This window comes from Equus quagga, chromosome 15 (assembly GCF_021613505.1).
Source record: "Equus quagga isolate Etosha38 chromosome 15, UCLA_HA_Equagga_1.0, whole genome shotgun sequence".
NCBI lineage: Eukaryota > Metazoa > Chordata > Mammalia > Perissodactyla > Equidae > Equus > Equus quagga.
Genome location: NC_060281.1, coordinates 17712253 through 17732584, shown reverse-complemented (window position 1 = coordinate 17732584; position 20332 = coordinate 17712253). Strand labels below are relative to the sequence as shown.

The window sequence follows — 20332 nt, the reverse complement described above, 5'->3', positions numbered from 1 at the left end:
TTTTATACGTTGGATGCCTGCCACAGCATGGCTCGATAAGTGGTCTTCCGTCTGCACCTGGGATCTGAACTGGGGAACTCTGGGCCACTGAAGCCAAGCGTGCAAACTCAACTGCTATGCCAGTGGGCTGGCCCCGCTCATGCTCCTTTAAGCTGACATAGTTAAATAAAGATTATTATGCTGATAGGATTGTATCTCTATGCCTTAAATAAATATTGGAAAAGGCCACACGGCACAAAATGGGGTACATGCTAAAATCTTATAAAAAGTACAAGGACGGACTTCAGAAACATGGAATTTTATAAGGTAGCTAGAATGGTCTAATATTTTTGGATAGTAAGACAATTATTTCCACTAACAAAGGATATGCATAGATAGCAAGACACTGTATGAAAGCCATTTATTTAGTTAAAATATTTTTAGCATTATAAAGTTAAAAATAGGTAAAAAACAGAGGAAGAAGAATTTATGATATACCTATTCCCATTCAATTTTCTTGTCTTAGAAGAAATCCTTGATTTAACAGAGAGCGAAAAAACTAGCTTTAATTAAATAAAATTCATGCTGATTCAATTACTATGCATGTAGCATATCCATATTCAGATAACTTTTTATTACTGTGCCCTATTTTTACTGTTCATTTAAGACATAGAAAGTCTAATATTTCAGCATAAAAATTTCATTAAGGTATATTGATATTTTTAGCAATATCCATGGAGTCTACATTGTGAGAAAAACTTGTGACGTTGTCTTGTATCGAGGCTAGTTTTTCTTTTTTAACTTTTGCTTGCTTCTTTTGGCTTGCTTGGTCTTTCATTATCTAAATTATTTTTGAATAGAGGCCAAAGCTGACTTGCCTCATGTTAAATTTGTATCTATTGTAAACTGAGTAATTATGTGTGTATGTGTATATAATTAACATATTAATATGACATATATCAATATTATGTATAATTTTTTCCTTTTATCAGATAAGAAATATATCTGAGTTTTGAGAGAATCTGGTAGTACTAATTTTGTTTCTAGGACTTTAATTAGCCTAATAACTAGCTACTTATGAAGACAAGGAGGGACAATATGCTCAGTGGTAGAGAGCTTAGATGGAGTCAGAGCTCCTGTGTTTGTACCATAGCTTCATCACATACTATCTGATATGACCTTGGCCAATTATTAAAATTCTTTCTGTCTCATTGTTCTGATCTAATCTACAAGAAAAGTTCATATATAATGGATTATTGTGAGGATTAAGTAAATTAATACCTGTAAAGTGCTATGACTGGGACATTGTAAGTGCTGAACACATTTTAGTTATTACTAAATCTCCATTATCAGTTTTCCTGACTCCCTGACCACACAATCTGGCCTGCAGAACCGTGTTAGATGGGTAATGCATTTTTAAAAATTAAATTTCAATGGTTTTTGGCAGTGTATATATTCTCTAATGTACCAATCCCCACCATTCCCTATTGTCCTGTAACAGTCTATTGCATATAACAGTGTTAATGTGTCAGCGTTAGCAGCCTGTCCCCTGAGGCATTTGAGTTCAGAACATTTTGATAATGTCTACTCCTAACTATCTTCACTTGCTTTATAAGAGATTCTTTATACTTTCCGTCATCAAATCATTGGATCTGTTCGGCCTGACAGAGCTCTATTATGTTTTCTATCAATCTGATCTAATCAAACTTGAACCCAGACTATGCCAAACAATAATATTTTTGAACTGTAAGCTCTAAGAATCACCATGAACACTATTTCTGTTTTCTCTCATAATATACTTCAAGGTGTAGGATAGGATTACCAACAGTATAGTCTAGTAATATAGTGATTGGCATCCTCTCAACTTTCTGAACGTGGATATGAAAAATAAGTCACTGCGAGGGAAAGCACTCGTTGAGCATCACACTCCACACTGCCGATGTAGTAGTGGTGTACTCTGGATAAAGTCATTCTATTGCACCTTGCATTTTGAAACATTTTGCTTGTCCATTCAGATTAAAGTTCTCATAGTGGCAATCCCTTTCCTTCAAGAAGAGATGCCAGTGTTTGAAAAGAAAAGTAACAATTGGTCTATGGTAAAAGTAAGCTTGAAAATGTTTGCATTTGAATTTATCTATTGAATCAGAAGTTGATATAATGAACAAATTTTCACCTATGAAATTATATGAAGAGCAAATTTGGGTTCGAAGGCAGTTAATATTAACTATACAACATATACATATTAAGAAAATACTAAAATGATGATGGTTTAAAATAGGGCCCGGAATAATATACAGCCATTGAAAGTGACACTGCAGCTCCTTCTGATTCCTGATATTGGAAGATTGTGTTACTAGGATCAACCCTTTATCTGAAAAGAAGAAAAACACCAGATAAAAAATAAACACAAAATACACTAACAAAATTTGTCATTTGAAAATCAATCAAGGGCTACAAATATAACGGGGAACTTTAAGGCCAAATTTTTTGGGAAAGACTGAACCTAGAGTGCTAAGCAGAATTTCACAGTAATTCCATTTTTCCTTGAGGGTTTTTTTTTTTTTTTTTTTTTTACAATACTGTACACTTGAGCTGCAGCTCAATAGCCTCAAGGGATGAAGGAGGGTAGAAAGTTAGTTCCATAGGCTACCCAAGGTGAGAAGTCTTATTAAGACACTTTCTCCACCTCAAGCTGAGATCTCAAAGGTCACAGATTCAGAGCAATGACACACTAGAACTAACTCCCACCCCTCACTCCAAATCACAGAGCATTTGAGAGACTGTATCTGTGCTGAGCAGAGCAGGAGAAGAAAAGTGAAAAGGAAAAAAAATCATAGAAATTGTTTTTATAGATGAGTCTCTGTGTATATTTACACACTGGACATCAGAGTCTGGATGGAGCAGGGAACCTCAAGCTATGAATGACATTTGAGATGGTTTCCAATTATAAGGGCCCCCAGGTGTCAGACACATACAGACACAGAGCCCTTTTGGAAGAGATACTACCATCACAGGAACCTGAAAACTCTCAATTTTTTTTTTCATGGGTAATTGACTATTACACACTCATAGATACCTAGGCACACAAAGAAACAAGATGATTAAGACCTATACAAACAACAGACAGCAGCAGAACCACAGAGACCTCGGACAATAGAGTTATTATAAAAAGCTTAGAAGACTCTTCTTACTGTTTTTAAAAATATGTAACCTTGGAAGTATCATCAGATAACACAAAATAAATATAGATATAGGAGGCTCAAAAAAGAACTAAATCAAACTTGTAGACATAAAAATATTCAACAATAAAAATTAAAATTTCACAGGTGTTTTAGTAATAGCCCAGGTGCAGCTTCTTAGTGCATTCAGCCTACTATAACAAAAATACCATAAATTGGGTGGCTTATAAACAACAAACATTTACTTTTCACAATTCTGGAGACTGGAAGTCCAAGGTCAAGGCATGGCAGATTTGGCGTCTGGTGAAGGCTCACTTCTTGGTTCATAGAGGATCCTTTTCCATTGTCCCTGACACATGGTAGAGGGAATAAGCTAGCTCTCTGGGGTCTCTTTTACAAGTGCATTAATCCCAATCATGAGAGCTTCACTTTCATGACCTAATCATCTCCAAAGGCCACACCTCCTAACCTTGGGGGTTAGGATTTCAACATAGGAATTTTGGGAGGACACAAACATTCAGACCAAGCATGCAGCAAAAGAGAAATTTGGTAAACAGTTCTAATGAACTAAAGAAATTATTCAGAGTGGAGAGCCAAAGTGCAACCTTGGCCCTGATATTGGTTCCCCTACAATGCACCTGGCATGTATGGGGTTAAAACTAAAAGCCTGCATTCCCAGTTCCCTGGGTCTTTAGTCACAGGCATATGTAAATGTTTGTTTCTTTAATCTCTAACTCCCTGAACTTTACAACTAAATAAAAGTTACAAATTGTTAAAGCCCGATGGCCTCAAACTGGGCTCCCACTCAAGTTATAGGTAATCCCAGGACCTTGGGGTTCTTTTACAGAAAAACTAATGTCCAGAGAATATCAAGAAACCAAAGCTTCCCAGGCCCAACTCCTTGGCTTCCTGATGTCAGAGTCTACCTTCTACCATGGAGATAAACAGCCAGTGACGCTCATCTGAGAAATCCTTTGTCTCCTCTGCTGGAAGCAGTCCCAGACACAGGACGACAAGAAAAGGCCGACCAAGAAGTCAATGGTCCTCCGCCTCTACCTAAAACTCCTAATAAAAACTGCTACCCATTTCTTAACAGGGAGCAAGCAACTTTTGGGGCACTGGCTCCTTGCTTTTCTCCCTCTGCCTGGCAAAGTAAAGACTTCCTTTTTCTCCCAAGACTTTATTCTCATTATTTGGATTGGCATCAAGATCAGAGACCGAACTTTCAATAACAAAAGGGAAAATGACAAAGCAGGGTAAGAGACATGCAAAGTTGTAACATGTTTGATTGAAGTTCAAGAGGGAGGGAAAAGAATAAAAAAAATATTTGGATAAATAAAGCTGATAGATTTTTACAATTTACAAATGAGACTAATTCACAAAATCATGGGGCTCAGTGAATCTTTAGTGACACAAATATGGAGAAAGCCACATCTAGATATATGAGTGAAGCTGTAGAAAACCAAAAACAAAGAAAAATCTTAAAAACAGAGGAAAAAGACAATGGAATAAAGATGAGGGGGGATCATTGTTTTCAATCAAATGAAAGAATTCTATACACAGCAAAAAAAACTTTCAGTATGAGGGTGGAAAAGACGTATTCAATAAAACAAACAAAAAACTGAGAGTTTTTCACCAACAGAACATCTCTAAAGGTACAAAGCAATTTCCTTTAGAAAGAAGAAAGTGATTCCACATGAAAAGTTTGAGATGCAAGAAGAAATGATAGTCAAATAGCTAGTAAATATGTGGGTAAACGTAAAAGACCAAGAACTACATAAAAAAGAAATAATAATGCCTGGTGCAGTTAAATAATGGCATTAGAATTAAAGTGCTAGACAGAAATAATGTGGAAGTCAGGAGGGGGTCTAAATTGGAGTTCAAATTATCTAACTTTTTTATTATGTAAGGAGGAGAATGAAGGCTTTGATAACTTTTAGATTTTGATAAGTATGAGTATTATAATTTCTAAAGCAATCACAAAATTAGAAGCAAGCATTTAACTTTCCAACTTGCAAAATGAAAAAATGGAATAATAAAATATATTAATTCAATCCAAAAGATGGCCAAAAAGAGATAGAAAAAAGTATATAGATAGGAATATATATGGAATATGTAAGACAAATAGCACAAAATAAAATGGTAGATTGAAATCCAAAGCTATCTGAAATTATGTTTAAGGAAATAAAGGGGCTAAGTTCTTCAGCTAAAAGAAGAAATCATTAGACCGGAAAAACTCCACATCCAACTATATGCAATTTACAAGAAACAGAGAAAATCTAAGAAAACAGAAAGGTTGATACTTAAAGAATAGAAAAACACATACTTAACAGATATGAGCAAAAGATTCTGATGAAGGTATGTTAATATTAGAAAATAGACTTTAAAGCAAAAACCATTTCTAGAGATGGAAAATCAGTTTATACTGATAAAATATTTAATTCTCCAAGAAGATATAATATTTGTATGCACATTGTATGATAGGTGGTGAAACTATAAAGAAAAGAGCTGACTGATTACCTTAAAAGTCAGGATAATGGTTATCGCAAGGGAGGAGGGTGTGATTAGAAAGAGACACTGAAGAGCCTTCTGGAATGCTGGTGATGTTTTCTTTCTTAATCTGAGCAGTACTCACACAAGTGTTAACATATAGCTATCAGTAAAATAGTATACACACAGGTTTTATACATTTTCTGCATGTATGGAAGTTCTTGTGTTATTAAATGAAAAAGCAGGCTGTATAATAACATGTGCACAAAGTCATCTCATTTTGTTTTGTTCTATAGATGTAGTCAAATGATATAAATGAAATTTTGATCAAGAATTATCTCTGGATGGTGGTTTTATACTTTCTTTTTCTTTCACCGTTTTCCTATAACATGCGTTGTTTTTGAAAGACGGGAAAAAAATGAATAAAAACAAACTACTACTCAGAAATAGAAAATAGGGTTTCTAGAGAGAAGAGAGGTTGGTAGAAGGATGTGTGTCAGCCTTGAAAATGGAAAATGAATAGCTTTGTGGGAAGTGAGACATAGATACTCAATGAGAAGGAAATACTTGGAAAGCAGCAATGCTGAAAAGGATTTCAGGGTGAGTATGGACAGCAAATTAGATAGAAGCTTGCAGTGTAATGTGCCAGGAATGAGCGCCAATGCTATTTTCAGCTCCAAAAGCACAGGCACCACCACACAGAACAAGGACAGGCAGCCTTTTTTAATATAGATTTGGAAAATCTGACTCTAAGGCAACAATTTTATATTAAACTACTTTTAGCTTAAACTAGGTACAAGGAAGAAAACAGCCACCATGACCTAAAAATGATTATGGTTATATGGAATTCTCCAATGAGATAATTTTCTCATTCTTGCTTTGTAGAGGTCACAGCCTTTATTAATGGCAGCCCCAAGTTTTACCAAGGGTAATGGTAAAACATGTATATTTGAAAATTTTTCTTTAGGATTTATTTCAAAAGAAACACATCACAATAGCCATGAAAGATATGAAATTAAATCTGCACAGGAAGCTTGCATGCCCTCAAGAATTCAACTTATTGGAGAAAGCAAAGTGTAGGAATTTATAAAAGTAGGAGAAATGAATCCTGACAGAAGACTGGCTTCTGAAAGAAGACACAATGTCTTTTAGACATTGTGAGCTCGAAGTGAAGATAGGCATGTAAACAAGGGTACAGAGAAGGCAAAAAAGGAAACTAACCAGTCATTCCTGGTTTTGGAAGTCAGTAAAAAATACCAGAGAGCAAGAGATATTTAAACCTTGAAAATCAGAACAAGGGAGAAAGAGAAGGGAATTTCTGGGAAAAGGGAACAGCAGGAGACATGAAACAGTCTTGTGTATTTGAATGTATAGCAGTTTGGTTTTGTTGGGAGCAAAGAATGTGAAGGCTGTTGGAATTAGAAGCTACACAGAGACTAAGCCCATGAGCCTCCTTGGATGGATCTCTCTCCCTTGGCCAGACTGTTACAGAAACAGAGACTGCTACAGAAACAGAGCACTGAGCTGAATAAGGAAATGGCGGGTTGGTAATGGTGTTCGGTAGAGTAGGGGAATACAGGAACTCTCACACAACGCACGACTGCTTTAGGGTTTTCATCTTTCAGGATAAGATCAAGAAGAATTAGCACAATGGGCCGAGGGATAAACAGAAGGGAATAAATAACACAACCAAAAAGAAAAATATTGTAGAAAGTTCACAGGGGGAACAGAAGGGAGGAACCTCAAACACTTGGAAATCACAAAAAGGTGGTTACTCTGAGGATGAAACTCATTTGATCAATAAAGAAGCAAGGAGAAAGAAGTTCTGCTAGTCCCAACAGAAACACTATTAGTTCACTTTCTAACATAGTCAGTGGTGTTGAATCATCTTAGAGAGAAAGTTTATCAATAAAAGAAGGTATCCAAAATAGAAAGGTAGGGATCCAGCAATGTAAGCATCTGCATTACGTACACAGAACTTTTCACAAAAGAATTACGCTGAGTCTGGCAGGCATTGGTGAACATTTTGGCAGCATTCTTTGAGGGGAATAAGGAAATTCATCCAACATCATTGTGTTTTAACTTATGCTCATCATAAAGCCTTATGAGTAATAATTGGTATTTTTTATATATCTTGAGAAAGGGAAGTCTAGCTAGGGGATATATGTAAACCATTTTTTGGGAAGATTGCCAGACCAGAGATTCTGGCTAATATAGTATCTCTTGTCAACTTCGTTAATGGAATTCTTCCATTGAGAATCTAGTTTTGCCACTGTGCCTTTATAATACAATTTCTTGACCTGTAAGACAGATACTCTAACTACAGAATACAGTAAAATTACAAATAATCCTACCCTTTGGAGTCTCTTGGCAGTGTCACTCAGTTTCCCATGGCAACCATACAACCTCATTGCCTCTGTCCCTTTGGATTTTCTGCGTTTTAAAAATAGGCTAACTTGTCTAAAGGAGGGAAAGTTATGGTCTTAAGTAGAAATCACACAGCTAGAAATACTTCAATAAAATGATTACAGGAAGTGTGTGGATATAACAGTTGATCGAAGCACAGCTACCCAGGCTGCAAAATAAACTTAGTTCATCTCTAGTTTCTACCTTCCATTACGTACAGGATGAAGGAGGCGATATAAAATGGTAGAGGATTGGCAGTTTTCAAACTTCTTTTTTTTAATCCACAGGAATTTTTCCTCAAACTAAATTACGTAAACTTGTCATGTAACAATATCAGAGTGAAGGGCATGGTCAGAAGCAGGAAGGAAGAGCCAGGAGTTTTGCTGGCTAAATTCTTGCCAAGGCCCATAGGACCCCAGCACATCCCAAGGAGTGCTCAGGGCTCAGTTTGAGAACAGCTACCAGAGTTGAGGAACCTGGGAGGAAAAACAAAGTAATATAGGTTCTGATTTTGGCTGCACAAAATCAGAATGGTTCTGGTGACTTTATTCCTTACTTAATGGAAACAGCTACCCAACTTACCTCTGGGCAAAGGAGAAAGTCATTTTCATGACAGAATGGACATGGGAATAATTTTAAGTTGCATGAAGCATCAAACAAAAGATATAAGGTTTAGTCTAAACTCTCATATTTGGAAATGCAAAAATCCCCTCATTACGTAATCACTCTCAATGTCGCTGTTTAAAGGCCATTGTTCTAAAATTTTTCAAACAACATATACAACTTCAGGGACAGATTTATATCCATTTCTAAAATATCAACCTTTATCTTTGCTGTGAGATAGAGAAATTATAAATCATCCATTCATGAAATAATTATTGAGCACTTACCATTTGACAAACACTGTGTCACTATATTCACCACAGTGTCATCCAAAAATCTATGTTAGGTGTCTTTCAGAGGTCTTTTGTTTGTTTGTTTGTTTTTATTCAAGGAAAGGATCCATCCAACCTATTTCTTCCACTCCCTCCCCATTTTTTTTTTTTTGCTAAAAAGTAGTTTAACCTCACTCATACTCAGTTCTTTCTGATAAAATTATCTTCTTTCCTTCATTATTTGGTTTGCATCGTTGACTATCATGGTTATACTCTAGCTTTTTATTATGTCATCCCAAATACCATTAGTAAGTATTCTTAACTAATACTTCATTGATTTATATTGTTAAATATAATATTTAGTTTATGATGTTCCATTTAAAACGGAAACAATCACTGGAAATATCACTGACCAGGACATATTCTTATTTCCTTTAAAGCTAAGTCAATGTGAGGAAGCAGTAGGAAAAATAGCAGCATCTTCTTTATATTAAATTCAAACTCAAGGTTATAACTTCTCTAAAGGTACACAGTGATATCTATAAGCCAAGGCTTGAATAATAGAGCAGTATCTTGGTCTGGATGAAGACATTGCTCTATCATTACGAAGGAAATCCACCACTATGACACATGGATATTTGATGCACACATAAACCACAGTGTTCCAGGAAGGCAGGTGGGAATCACTGCACAGGGATTCTTCAATTCTTGGAAGCCTAAGGCTGACCTCTAGGACCCTCAAACTAACATAGGATTGATCTTATTTTTCTCTGCAAATTTTCTTTTGTTGTTGCTGTTAGGTGCCTAGGTATAAAAATACTGGCTTGAAAAAGAATGGAATCTAGGAAGCAGGTCTCCAGTTTTCAAATGATTTTTATCTGGATGTGACTTTGTTTTTCTTCGGAAAAGCAATGGCATCAGGCTTAATGCATTTTCACCTTTCAAGTTTTGAGAGTTTGAACTGCAGCATTTACCTTGATGCAGCGCTGCAAAATCCCAATCTGGTTGGCAACTGCAGCTCTCCTGCATCAGGAATATTTTTTCTTGGAACATTCTGACATGACAGTCAAGTCAACTTCAATTAATGAGGATACTTAAGATTGCTCGTGATAGACATGCCTGTGAGGAAGGCCTGCATGTCCACACTGGAGTAGTGGTAGTACCTGACATAGTAATAATTCTGCCGTGTGCTGGATAAATTGATGACTTTCTCATTTCCCCATCTGCTAAAATATTTAAGCTTGATTCACTATCTGATTCAGGAGGTAAAAAGCAAGGGCAGAACATATGAGGCTGATTTACAAATCTTCCCATTTTAAGTCTAACCTAGCATATCAGCTACCCTTGAAATAAACAAGATCACCAAAGTGGATCCATATGCTTCTCACTCTGAGTAAAAGTGTGTTATGTAACAGTACTCCTCCTCATTCCTAAACTCCAACTACCACTGAGGAAGCTCATTAGCAGTAAAAAGTGCAATAGACGGAGGTGGATTCCAAAGAAAATGCAGAATTTTAAAGAGGCAGGATATAACTACTACTAATGTTGGATAGTGCTATACAATAAAAAGTACATACTATTCAATGCTACCTCAAATGCTTGGCATAAAACTGAACTTCTTACTTCTTATGCCAAGATCTGTTTCCTTCCCATCTCCTTCAAAAAGTCTATAAAAACCAGTTAGTGAGACAATGTCTTAACTTATTAAAAAACCTCTGTCCCAGAAGGTCCATTTCAAAACCTCAAAAGAAGAACAGAGATCAATACAAGAAAATTAAAACTAAAGAATAACATATAAAAAATAAGGACACTAAGATATCAAAGCTAAAAACAGCAAAAAGTTAAGATTTTTCTTGCTCTAAGAACTTTAACTTTCAGAAGGCCATCAACAAGTCAATGTTTGCAAATTACCTAATATAGGCACTTTGGACTAGACGCTGGAAAAGATGCCAAGAGACCCAATTCCAGCCCCCAATGAGCTAAAAATCTAGATGAGATGATATATAGCCTAATTGTCAAATAAATGATTTACTGATTAAAGAGTAAAGGTGGGAGAGATGTTAAAGACCAATCAGTCCAACTTCTTCATCTTCTGAAAGAGAAAACATGGGAGGTCCAGGGAGAAAAAGTTACCTAGTGGATAAGAAGCAGGGACTGCACTGGACTCCAAGTCTTTAGCCACCAAGCCTCTAATTATAGGGATATTTTGACATTACTGGCCAACCTTTTCCCAAAGGAGATAACTGTTTATCACCAAAAGCAGGGTGGCTGCAATTAACGTGGCTGAACACTCTTGATGTCATAATAAAGCCCTTTCTCTTCCAGCAATGGGGTCTTTTTGGGATGGCTTTTGATAGTCTGAATAACCTCAAGTATTACTTTAGGTACAGGGTGTTAAAAGTAGATGTGATTTCTCTAACTCTTCTCTGTTTTGTGTACATGGCTGGGAGCACAAACTCTAAGAAGACAAGATGTTGCAAGATGGAAGCATCCTAGATCCCTGAATCTCCGTTGGAAAAGAGTTCCCAAAGAGAGCTTCCTGACCTACATCAAACCACAATATGAGCAAGAAAGCCATCTTTGTTGTGTTAAGCTTAGTAGATTTAAGGCATTATTTGTTATTGCAACATAGACTAGTTGATCCTAACTAGCACAATTTCATGATCTGTCATTATAGTCACTCTTTGCATGCACTATGAACCCTCTCAACTTTTTTTCTGGGAGTTTTTTTCCAATTAAATTAATCTCAATGCCTACTTAACTCCTTCCCCAAGTAGCTAAATATGGCTGGAGGAGGGGACTGACTCAGCAATCACGCTGACTGATTTCTTTTTTTAATTCATGAACATAAACTTCTAATGGGCCCTTGTGCTTCCTGGTTCCTCGCCTAGATTTTCTTCTTTAATGCATTCACCAATTTTCCAAAGTGACCTATTCAAACTCCCTTCCTTTTCTTCAAATCAACACCTCGTTTTCCAAATTTATTCTCAGCTGATGATTTGCTTTATATTTTACTGACAAAGTTGAAGGCACAGAAGAGAATTTCCACACGCTCCCAAACCCACATATACCAATCTATCTAGATCCATCCATACATCTGGCTTTCCTTTTTCTTAACTGTAGATGAATTGTCTATGCTCTTATATAACGCCAATGACTCTAGTTGTGCTCTGAATCCAGCCCCATCTCTCCTACTCAATGACATTTCTTCTGTAACCTCTTCCTCTCTTTGCTTTACTATGAAGATTTCTCTGCTGCACATTCCCATCAGCATACAATCATTGTTACTTCTCTTTAATGCAAAACTCCTTGCAAGAATTATGTTTACGCACTATCTTCACTTCCCCTTCTCCAAGCTCTGTTGAACCTCTTTAAATTACCCTTGGCACTCCCAAAGCAGCTCTTGTCAAAGTCACCAGTGACCTTCAAACTGCTAAATCAAATGACCAATTTTCAGTTCTCACTGGACACAATTTGTTACCAGCAACAATTGATCTCTTGCTCTTTCATGAAACACCTTCTTTATGTGGTTGCTGTGACACTATTCTCTTTTGGTTCTCCTGCTGTCTCATTGACTGATCCTTCTAGCATCATTTTCTGAATCATCTTAATCTTCCTCGTTTCTAAGCATTGGAATGATCCTGGGCTCAGATCTCAGACTTCTCTCTTCCATCTATATTTATCTTTCTAGTTGATCTTATCAGATTCCATGGCTTTCACTATTAGCTACAACATGATGAATCCAAAATTTACATTTCTAGCTCCAACTTACAGATTTTACTTCTGAAACTGATCTGCATACTTGTACAGTGAATATAGTCTTATATAGCTAACCCCACATTTTCCTACTTGGAGGCTTAATAGGTATCTCTAACTTAGCAGGTAGAAAACTAAGCTCTTGATATTCCCCACTACAACTTACTCTTCCCACGATCTCCCTAAAACAGTAAATAGCAACTGCTATCTATTGTTTACTTAGTCCTCAAAGCTTAGGGTCCTCCTTGACTCCTCTTTCTCTTACACGCCATGTACAGTCCTTCAGCAAATCCTGTCAATTCTATTTTCAAATATATATCCTGAGCCTAATCCCTTTTTACTACTGTCACTGCTCCCATGCTATTCCATGCCAACATTATATCCCATGAAGATTTTGCAATAACCTCTAACATAGTCTCCCTATAACCACTCTTGCTCCGCGGCAGACTAATTTCCATATTGTAGTCAAAGATGTGTTTAAAACGTGTCAGATCACATACTCCTGTCTCAAAATACTTCAGATAGCTTTCCATCTAAAGTATTAAGTTCTCAGTGCCCCAAATGACTCAGCTCTATACTACTTCCCTAACCCCAACTCCTAATACTCAGACTGTTGCCCACTCTGCTCCTGTCACACCCCCTATCTTGCTCTTTCCTAACTTCAGCGAGCAAGGTCCATTCCCAAAGCCTTTGCACACACACTTCATTTTGTCAGAGACACTCTTTTCTCAGGTTGCCACGTGGCTCCTTCTTCGCCTCATTTAACTCTCTGCTTCAATTCCACTTTTTAGAAAGGCTTTCCTCTGACTACCTATGCTCTTTATCCTCTATCCTCCTTTATTTTTATACTTTATATCACTTATCAATAATATAACTTAGTTTATATTTATTTGTTTATTGTCCAATGTCTCCCCATTGCAGTTCTAGAATGTAAGATCCATGCGGGCAAAAACCCGATCAGTTCTGTTCAATACCTGTTACTCTAGAACCCGAAATACCTAGAATATAGTAGGTGCTCAATAAATATTTGAATACATTAATAAGTAAATAAACATGGAGCTCAGTTTTAGATGATGAATGAAAGCGTCATATCTGGAAACCCTGGGTTCACCTGAAAAAACCCAGTCATCTGCATGTGTCCAGTGGCATCAAGCTGACTAAAATGACTCCTGGTGTATAAAGCAAACTCTGATGGACAGCAAAAATAATAGTGAACCAAGGCTACTAATGTCCCTGGCAACTATCCACAGAAGATCAGCAAGATACAGCAGGAGCCAGCTTGGCGTCTGTGTGTGATATTAGCCCATATTTCTCCTTCCAGAAAGAGGAAATGCATCCACATAAAGCAAATGAGGTGAAAAAAAGGCTGACAATGGATTATAAATTAAATTAGTGGCATTCTCATTGGTTCATGCTTATACAGAAAAAGGACGTTAAGCTGGAGCTAAATGGGGTCATTTCAGGTGTTTTTAAAAAATTATTACAAGCTGGATTTTTCTCTCTGGAATCTTTTCTAGAGAGAATATATATGCCTATAATTATTTTTTTTTCTAAACCTAAATCTGGAACATTCAATTTGACAAACATAAATTTGCTTATGGTGACACCAGGACAAAATATAAAAAGTGGTACAGGCTTAAAAAATGCAGGATATAAAAAGTACAGTATATATGCCTCTGAAATGACATTGGGGATATGAAGTGGACAAATGATCAGAAAAAAGAACAAGCAGATGCAGTACAGAAGGAAGATAAGTAGTCAGACATAAGATGGCTGAAGAGCAGAACACCATAAGTGTCACCAGCTTCAGAGACAAATTTTGATGAGGATGAATGGTTTGAATCCTGGGGCAGAATGGAGTGAATATTCACTACCTCAAGGAAATCCTTGGAGGAAAATAGGAGTAGAAATAGATGTTTACAAAAAGAGTTGGCCTTCTTTCCCTTAGACCCAACTAAATTTGGATTATGTACTTTTGACACTATGTAAACTGTAATTCATCAAAGGACGAGTTTCAACCAATACTGTGTGTACCACTAGAAGATATACACCTGCCAAACTCAACTAACTGATGCTCAGCAGCACATTCCACCTTGCCACCTTCACACAGATGTGCTTTGTGTGTCTGAGGCTCTGCAGGCAGGGCTGCGATTTTTCTACTCTACAGCCTCTCTCTCTCCCTCTCACTCCTCTCTCTCTCTCTCACACACACACACTAGAAGTCAGCAAAGGAGAATGCAGATTACAGGTTTGAGGATAATATATACTTTAAATGTTTCTATAATTGAATGATCGAATTCTAACTTCAATTGAAGAATGAAATGAATAATATTGTAGGATGCTCCAAATTTAATACTGAAGAGTCCAAGTCCTTAATGTAATATATGAAGAACTAGGACGAAAGGACTATATTTAACTTGCCCAATAAAACGTACAAAGCTGGTGGGGAAGCTGGAATGAAAACCTGAATTTCCCAGCCCTGTAGAATATTCCTTTCATTTCACTAGTTCTCAATCTCAGTACCTTTACTATTATGACCATAATAAATAAATAGTCTATATTTAGAGGTCTCTTGTTGTTCTGGCTTCAGAACATAGCAGAAGAGTTCCTTTCAGAATATTTTAAGCACTAGAATTGCAGGACTGCTGAAGTGTAACCATTCATCAGGCTTCCTAGAGTCTGCACCTACACTGTCCAGGGTTGATTCATGGTTTTAAAGATCACCGAGAGAGAAAAAATTGTGAAAGGTGTGAGTTGCAGGGTTTGACCTTTTCCTCCTCGTAGCTTTCAGTATTTTTATTACTTCTGTAAGGATTTTGTGATTTTGCAGAGTCTACGTTACAATTCAGCATCGCTAGGGATGATTCTTCTCCTTAGTTACATGGGATATACAATTCTATATATTCTAGAATTTTCCTGATAAATCTCGCCATTACCTAATTAGATTGCCATTATTTTTAGAGAAATCCCTAGTAGGCTCGAAGGCGTCTCATTTGTCAATCTTGAATGAGCCAGGTTTCATCTGTGAATCATGCTATATGATTCTTATGAATCCTATATTATTTCAAGTCAAAAGACTGAGACCAAAGAACATAACAAGTATAAATGGCTTAAATCTAGAATCATCCTTGTCACTGATGAGAAAAATTTTTCATATAGTTCTTTGGGAAAAAGGAAAACACTTTTTGTTAACAAGACAAGCATGTATTTAAAGATGATATGCAAAACCCAGGAGGACTTTCAGTTTCTTGAAACCAAGGGCTGCTTCCTATTCATCACTGAGTCCACTGCACTTAACACACCAGGTTAATTACTCAAACCTGATGATACTTATCGAGCGTTTACTATGTGCTATTAGCCTTAGGTATATTCTATTCTACTCAAAAAACAATTCTTTGAAGCTGGTACAGTTTTTATACTCATTTTATACATTTTATACATCTAAGAGGAAACTGAGGCTCACCAAGATGAACTAACTTAATACGCCACAGTAAAGCTGAGTTTCCAGATAAAGAAGTTTGACCCCAGCACCTGCAATATAAATCCACTTTGCAGTGTTGTTCTTAAAAATATTCGTTAAGGTGTAAACAAGAAGTGCCTGGGTCAGCTAGAAGACTTCCTGACCACATGCCTGTGTCTTTTTAATTTAATAATAAAGATGTAATTTAGAGCTGATTTTAACCTGGGGAGTGAAAAGTGAAATTATTTTATAGCTGAAGACTTTGCTCATCTCAATTCATCACCTAGAGGCTATTTTTATAAGTCATTCTCTAAATCATTACATATAGGGAATTATATCACTTCTGACAGAAGTCTTCTGCAGTACCACATATATCACCATAATCATCTCTTTTCTGGTAAGTTCCATCATTCTTGTTCCTGAGCCATCACTCACTTTTCTTTCCAGACTTGATGTTCTCTTTTGCAAGAACACACACACACACACACACACACCTTTTTCTAGATCATTTATGTATGACTAGGAGAAAACTTACAAGAAGAGATAATCTTGACTGAGGATGATCATTAACTATTTTCCCCAGAGATAAAAACAATTATAGGACACATATTCAAGTGGCTGCTGAAAGGCTTTAGTTTATATAGAGGTGGGGAAATGGAGTATTTTCTTTGCAAAAACTTTGAAATTAATTAAGCAAAGTTTAACGAATGAGTTCTTGGGATTAGAACATATCAGTGGTTCTCAGAATTTTCATCCCATGATATTCATGCTTTACCACCATCAACTTGAGGATGCTCATGAATATGAATGACAAAATTTTGTTTGAAGTAGGTTTTGGATCTCTGTAACTCTGTACCTGATAATCCCCAGCTTATAATTTTTGAAGCTGAGTAGAGAATTCCCAATATGGTGCTTAAAATTTAAATTTTAATTTTAAAACATTTGACATCATTAAAATCCCTGACAGAAATGGGGAGACGGCTTGGTCAGTGTATAATTTCCTGAAAGGCCCAATAAGGTGAAACAGCCACCACTCCAAGTAAAATTTTGCATAATCACACAGACACACCAATGCAAAATTAAAACAGATTTCCACCTGAGAATTCAAGAAATGTACTACCTTGCCCCAAACCGTAAGAATCCGATTACCACAAGGATGGATAGTTACCCATGGCGAAGAACGGGATTCCCAGCAGGGTGGAGTTGTACTTCCCATCAGTGATGAAGAAGATGCCTGCTGCAGTGACAATGGAGATGCACACTGTGAGCACCCCCAGGAGGCCTAGGAAGGGCTTGCTGCGCAAACAGTCCTTCATGGAGCTGGAGAGGGTGGCTGTGGTCAGGATCAGCACGAGGCTCACCAGGACCTTGCTCCTGGCCAGGATGCTGGTCTTATGAAAGTCTCTCCAGAGGCTAAAGGATGCTAAAGAGTAGAGCTGGAGGTCCTGGTGCTCCTCCTGGAGCTTCTTCATAAGCTTACAGAACTCATTCTCCCACTTCTCCCCTATGAGGTCCTGGGTGGCAGAGCCGTATGTCTGGAGGTAGTAGGTGATTTGAATGGCTCTGGCTGACTTGACCCGCTGGTCCTTGCTGTTTGGCACTTCCACTACCCCGCCCAGTTGGTGTCCAATAAAACTGTTCCTCCCATCCTTGAAAACAGAAAAAGGGGAAACTTAAGTTACCAGAGGGACGCACATTCCAGAGAACAGATTCTTACTCTAAGTGAATGGGCACAAAGAAGGCAGAGGTATGCTCTAGCAATTGTGGAACTGATGTGGGTGGAATGGCATGTTAGGATTTTATAGTCAACCTTTTGGAGCTACATGGGATACCATGCAAGATGATCAGGATTAGAACAGATGCAAAGAGTGTTATGAAGCTATACAAGACTCGCCACATGCATAGGAAAATGTACATAAATGTTATTTTGATCTCATCCATATCCTCATTCCCACTATTTCCTTCTGTAACAATCTATGATAGCTCCTTTATGCAGGATCAAGTTTTATGATTCAGTTTCAGCCAAAAGTGAAGCATGGCATGAGTTAACAACATTTCAAAAATTAAAATAATAATTCATTTAATAAATACATGCTAAACTTTCTAGGACTAACACACACACCTACACCAACACACACACAAACACACACAAACATTACACACATCCATACTCATTCTTTATATTCTGGGGGTACAACTGTGTATTGCAGACTAAGTAGAAGAAAATACTGTTTTTCACAATTAATTTAATAGTGTTGAAATGTTTTCTAAATATGGTATAGCACCTGTTTACTCATTATAACCTTCCCTCCAATCACCTGCCTCAGTCATAGGTTGACCTTTTCCTATCAGAAGACAACGGACAACCCCCCACATGAGACCAATAAGATTTCAGCTGGGGTTGTTACAAGTCATCTCAATTTCAGAATTTCACATGAGGTAGAGTAGACAAGATGACAAGAGTAGGATATTTATAAGAGAAGCAATCATGCCTCTTTAAAGCCCATATAGACAGTGAGTTGCTTAAACAGGTTCAGAGCAGTAATCTCAACCAGCGTAACTTAACACTCAGACAGAAATCCCTGACAGCCATCTCCATATTGTAATCAATTTGGATACTTTCTTTTTGCCACAAGGGTTATTTACTTCAATGGCAATGTCTGTCAGATGGAATATTGAGCCCAAGAGCAACTCTATTGCAAGATAGAGTATAACATTGAAAACGTGTGGCAGGTACTGGGCGAGACCAGGTACAATGGTAAATTTATGCCATAAATAGATCAAGTGTTTACCAGATCAGGCAAGAATTTTATCTCATGAGGATATAAAAGAGTAGAGTCAGTGCAGGAAATTATTCTTTCTAGAAGGGAAGTGTGGAATGGCAACAAACCCAACAGCGTGATAACCATGGTTGTTTTCACCGAACTGTGAGGCCACTGTATCCTCAAGTAGACATATATAACAATTATTGTGAACCTGTTTAGTCCAGACATCTATATCTGAGGTACTTGTTTGTAATCATATTTTGAATATGCACCAAAGCAACTTTAATACCTGAGACTATGTAGCAAACACAAAAAGTCTGAGAAATTTACAGACAATACAAACGCTGTTAGTAGGATCATCAAGAATTGAGAGAAGGAAATTTCATGGTCGTTCCACATACTCATTTTCCCCCTACAAGTTAGATAAAAACAATCTTTCTCTAACTCAACCTGACCAACACTAAAAGAACAATGTATTTCTGTATGTATTTGATTTGAGGGTTATTGTTTCCTTTGTTTGGTGTATCTCTCACTTCCAAGGCATCTCTGTAAGTTTCCTTATAAAAATCAAAGTGAAATTCCAGCCATAGGCTCCCAAGGCTCTCTCATGATTAAACCCCATGCAGTCCTTTGAGGAGCTGCAAGTGAAAATATAGGAAAGCTTCAAGGAAGGAGTGGGAATCCTGTCTGGCACTGAGAGATTGTGGGATATGGTTTCCACTCTTCCCGTGCAGGTCACATTGCTCCTCAATTAGGCTTGTTTATTTTTGTTTTAAGCTTGGTCTAATATTTAACTCCACCTTTGTTTCTACTTCTTTGAAATCCTGTCTGTGATGTTGACTCGTGCTTCTGATTATTTGAAAGAGAAAGTATTTTAAAAGTTTTATTTATTCACTTTAGAATGAGTAGTTCTGTCTGTCTTTACTCATTTTGGTCATCAAAAAGATTTCTCAGGGATCTTTAACAGCAGAATAAAGATTTATGCATCCCTCAGGCCTCATTTGGAGATTATAGTGGATCAAAGAGGGTGCTGATAAAGTGTCTGGACAAAAGTCAAAATTTTAAAGAAGGCAAAATTTAGACTTTTAAATAACTGCTCTTCATTGGGTTTGGCTAGCTGTTCACTTCCCTTTTGAAGTTGTCTAATTTCCATTTTTTATAAAAATTACTTCATAAAAGATATGCTTTCATCCTATTACATTTAAATCAATGTAGCAAATAGAACGAATGAATTTCTGTCTCTTAATCTACTCTATTCCATGCACCAGAACAAAATAAACAAGGTCTGTGGATGTCCTTGACTCAAAAGCACTCTTGAAAGGTCTGCGTCTTGTCCAAGCCATTGGCCCAATCACCCTACTCAGTATGGTCCTGAGAAATACACTTTTATACGTTATTTGTAAGGAAAAAATTCTACTGTCT

General features: G+C 37.0%; 1 protein-coding gene across 1 annotated transcript in view; it reads right to left on the bottom strand.

Annotated features, from left to right (window-relative positions):
- Nucleotides 1-20332, bottom strand: part of PTCHD4 (patched domain containing 4) — a 178145-nt gene that overhangs the window by 111767 nt on the left and 46046 nt on the right. Inside the window, exon 2 of the mRNA XM_046638969.1 lies at nt 17314-17794. Coding sequence (XP_046494925.1) covers nt 17314-17794 — 481 coding nt within the window. The remainder of the gene's footprint in view (nt 1-17313; nt 17795-20332) is intronic.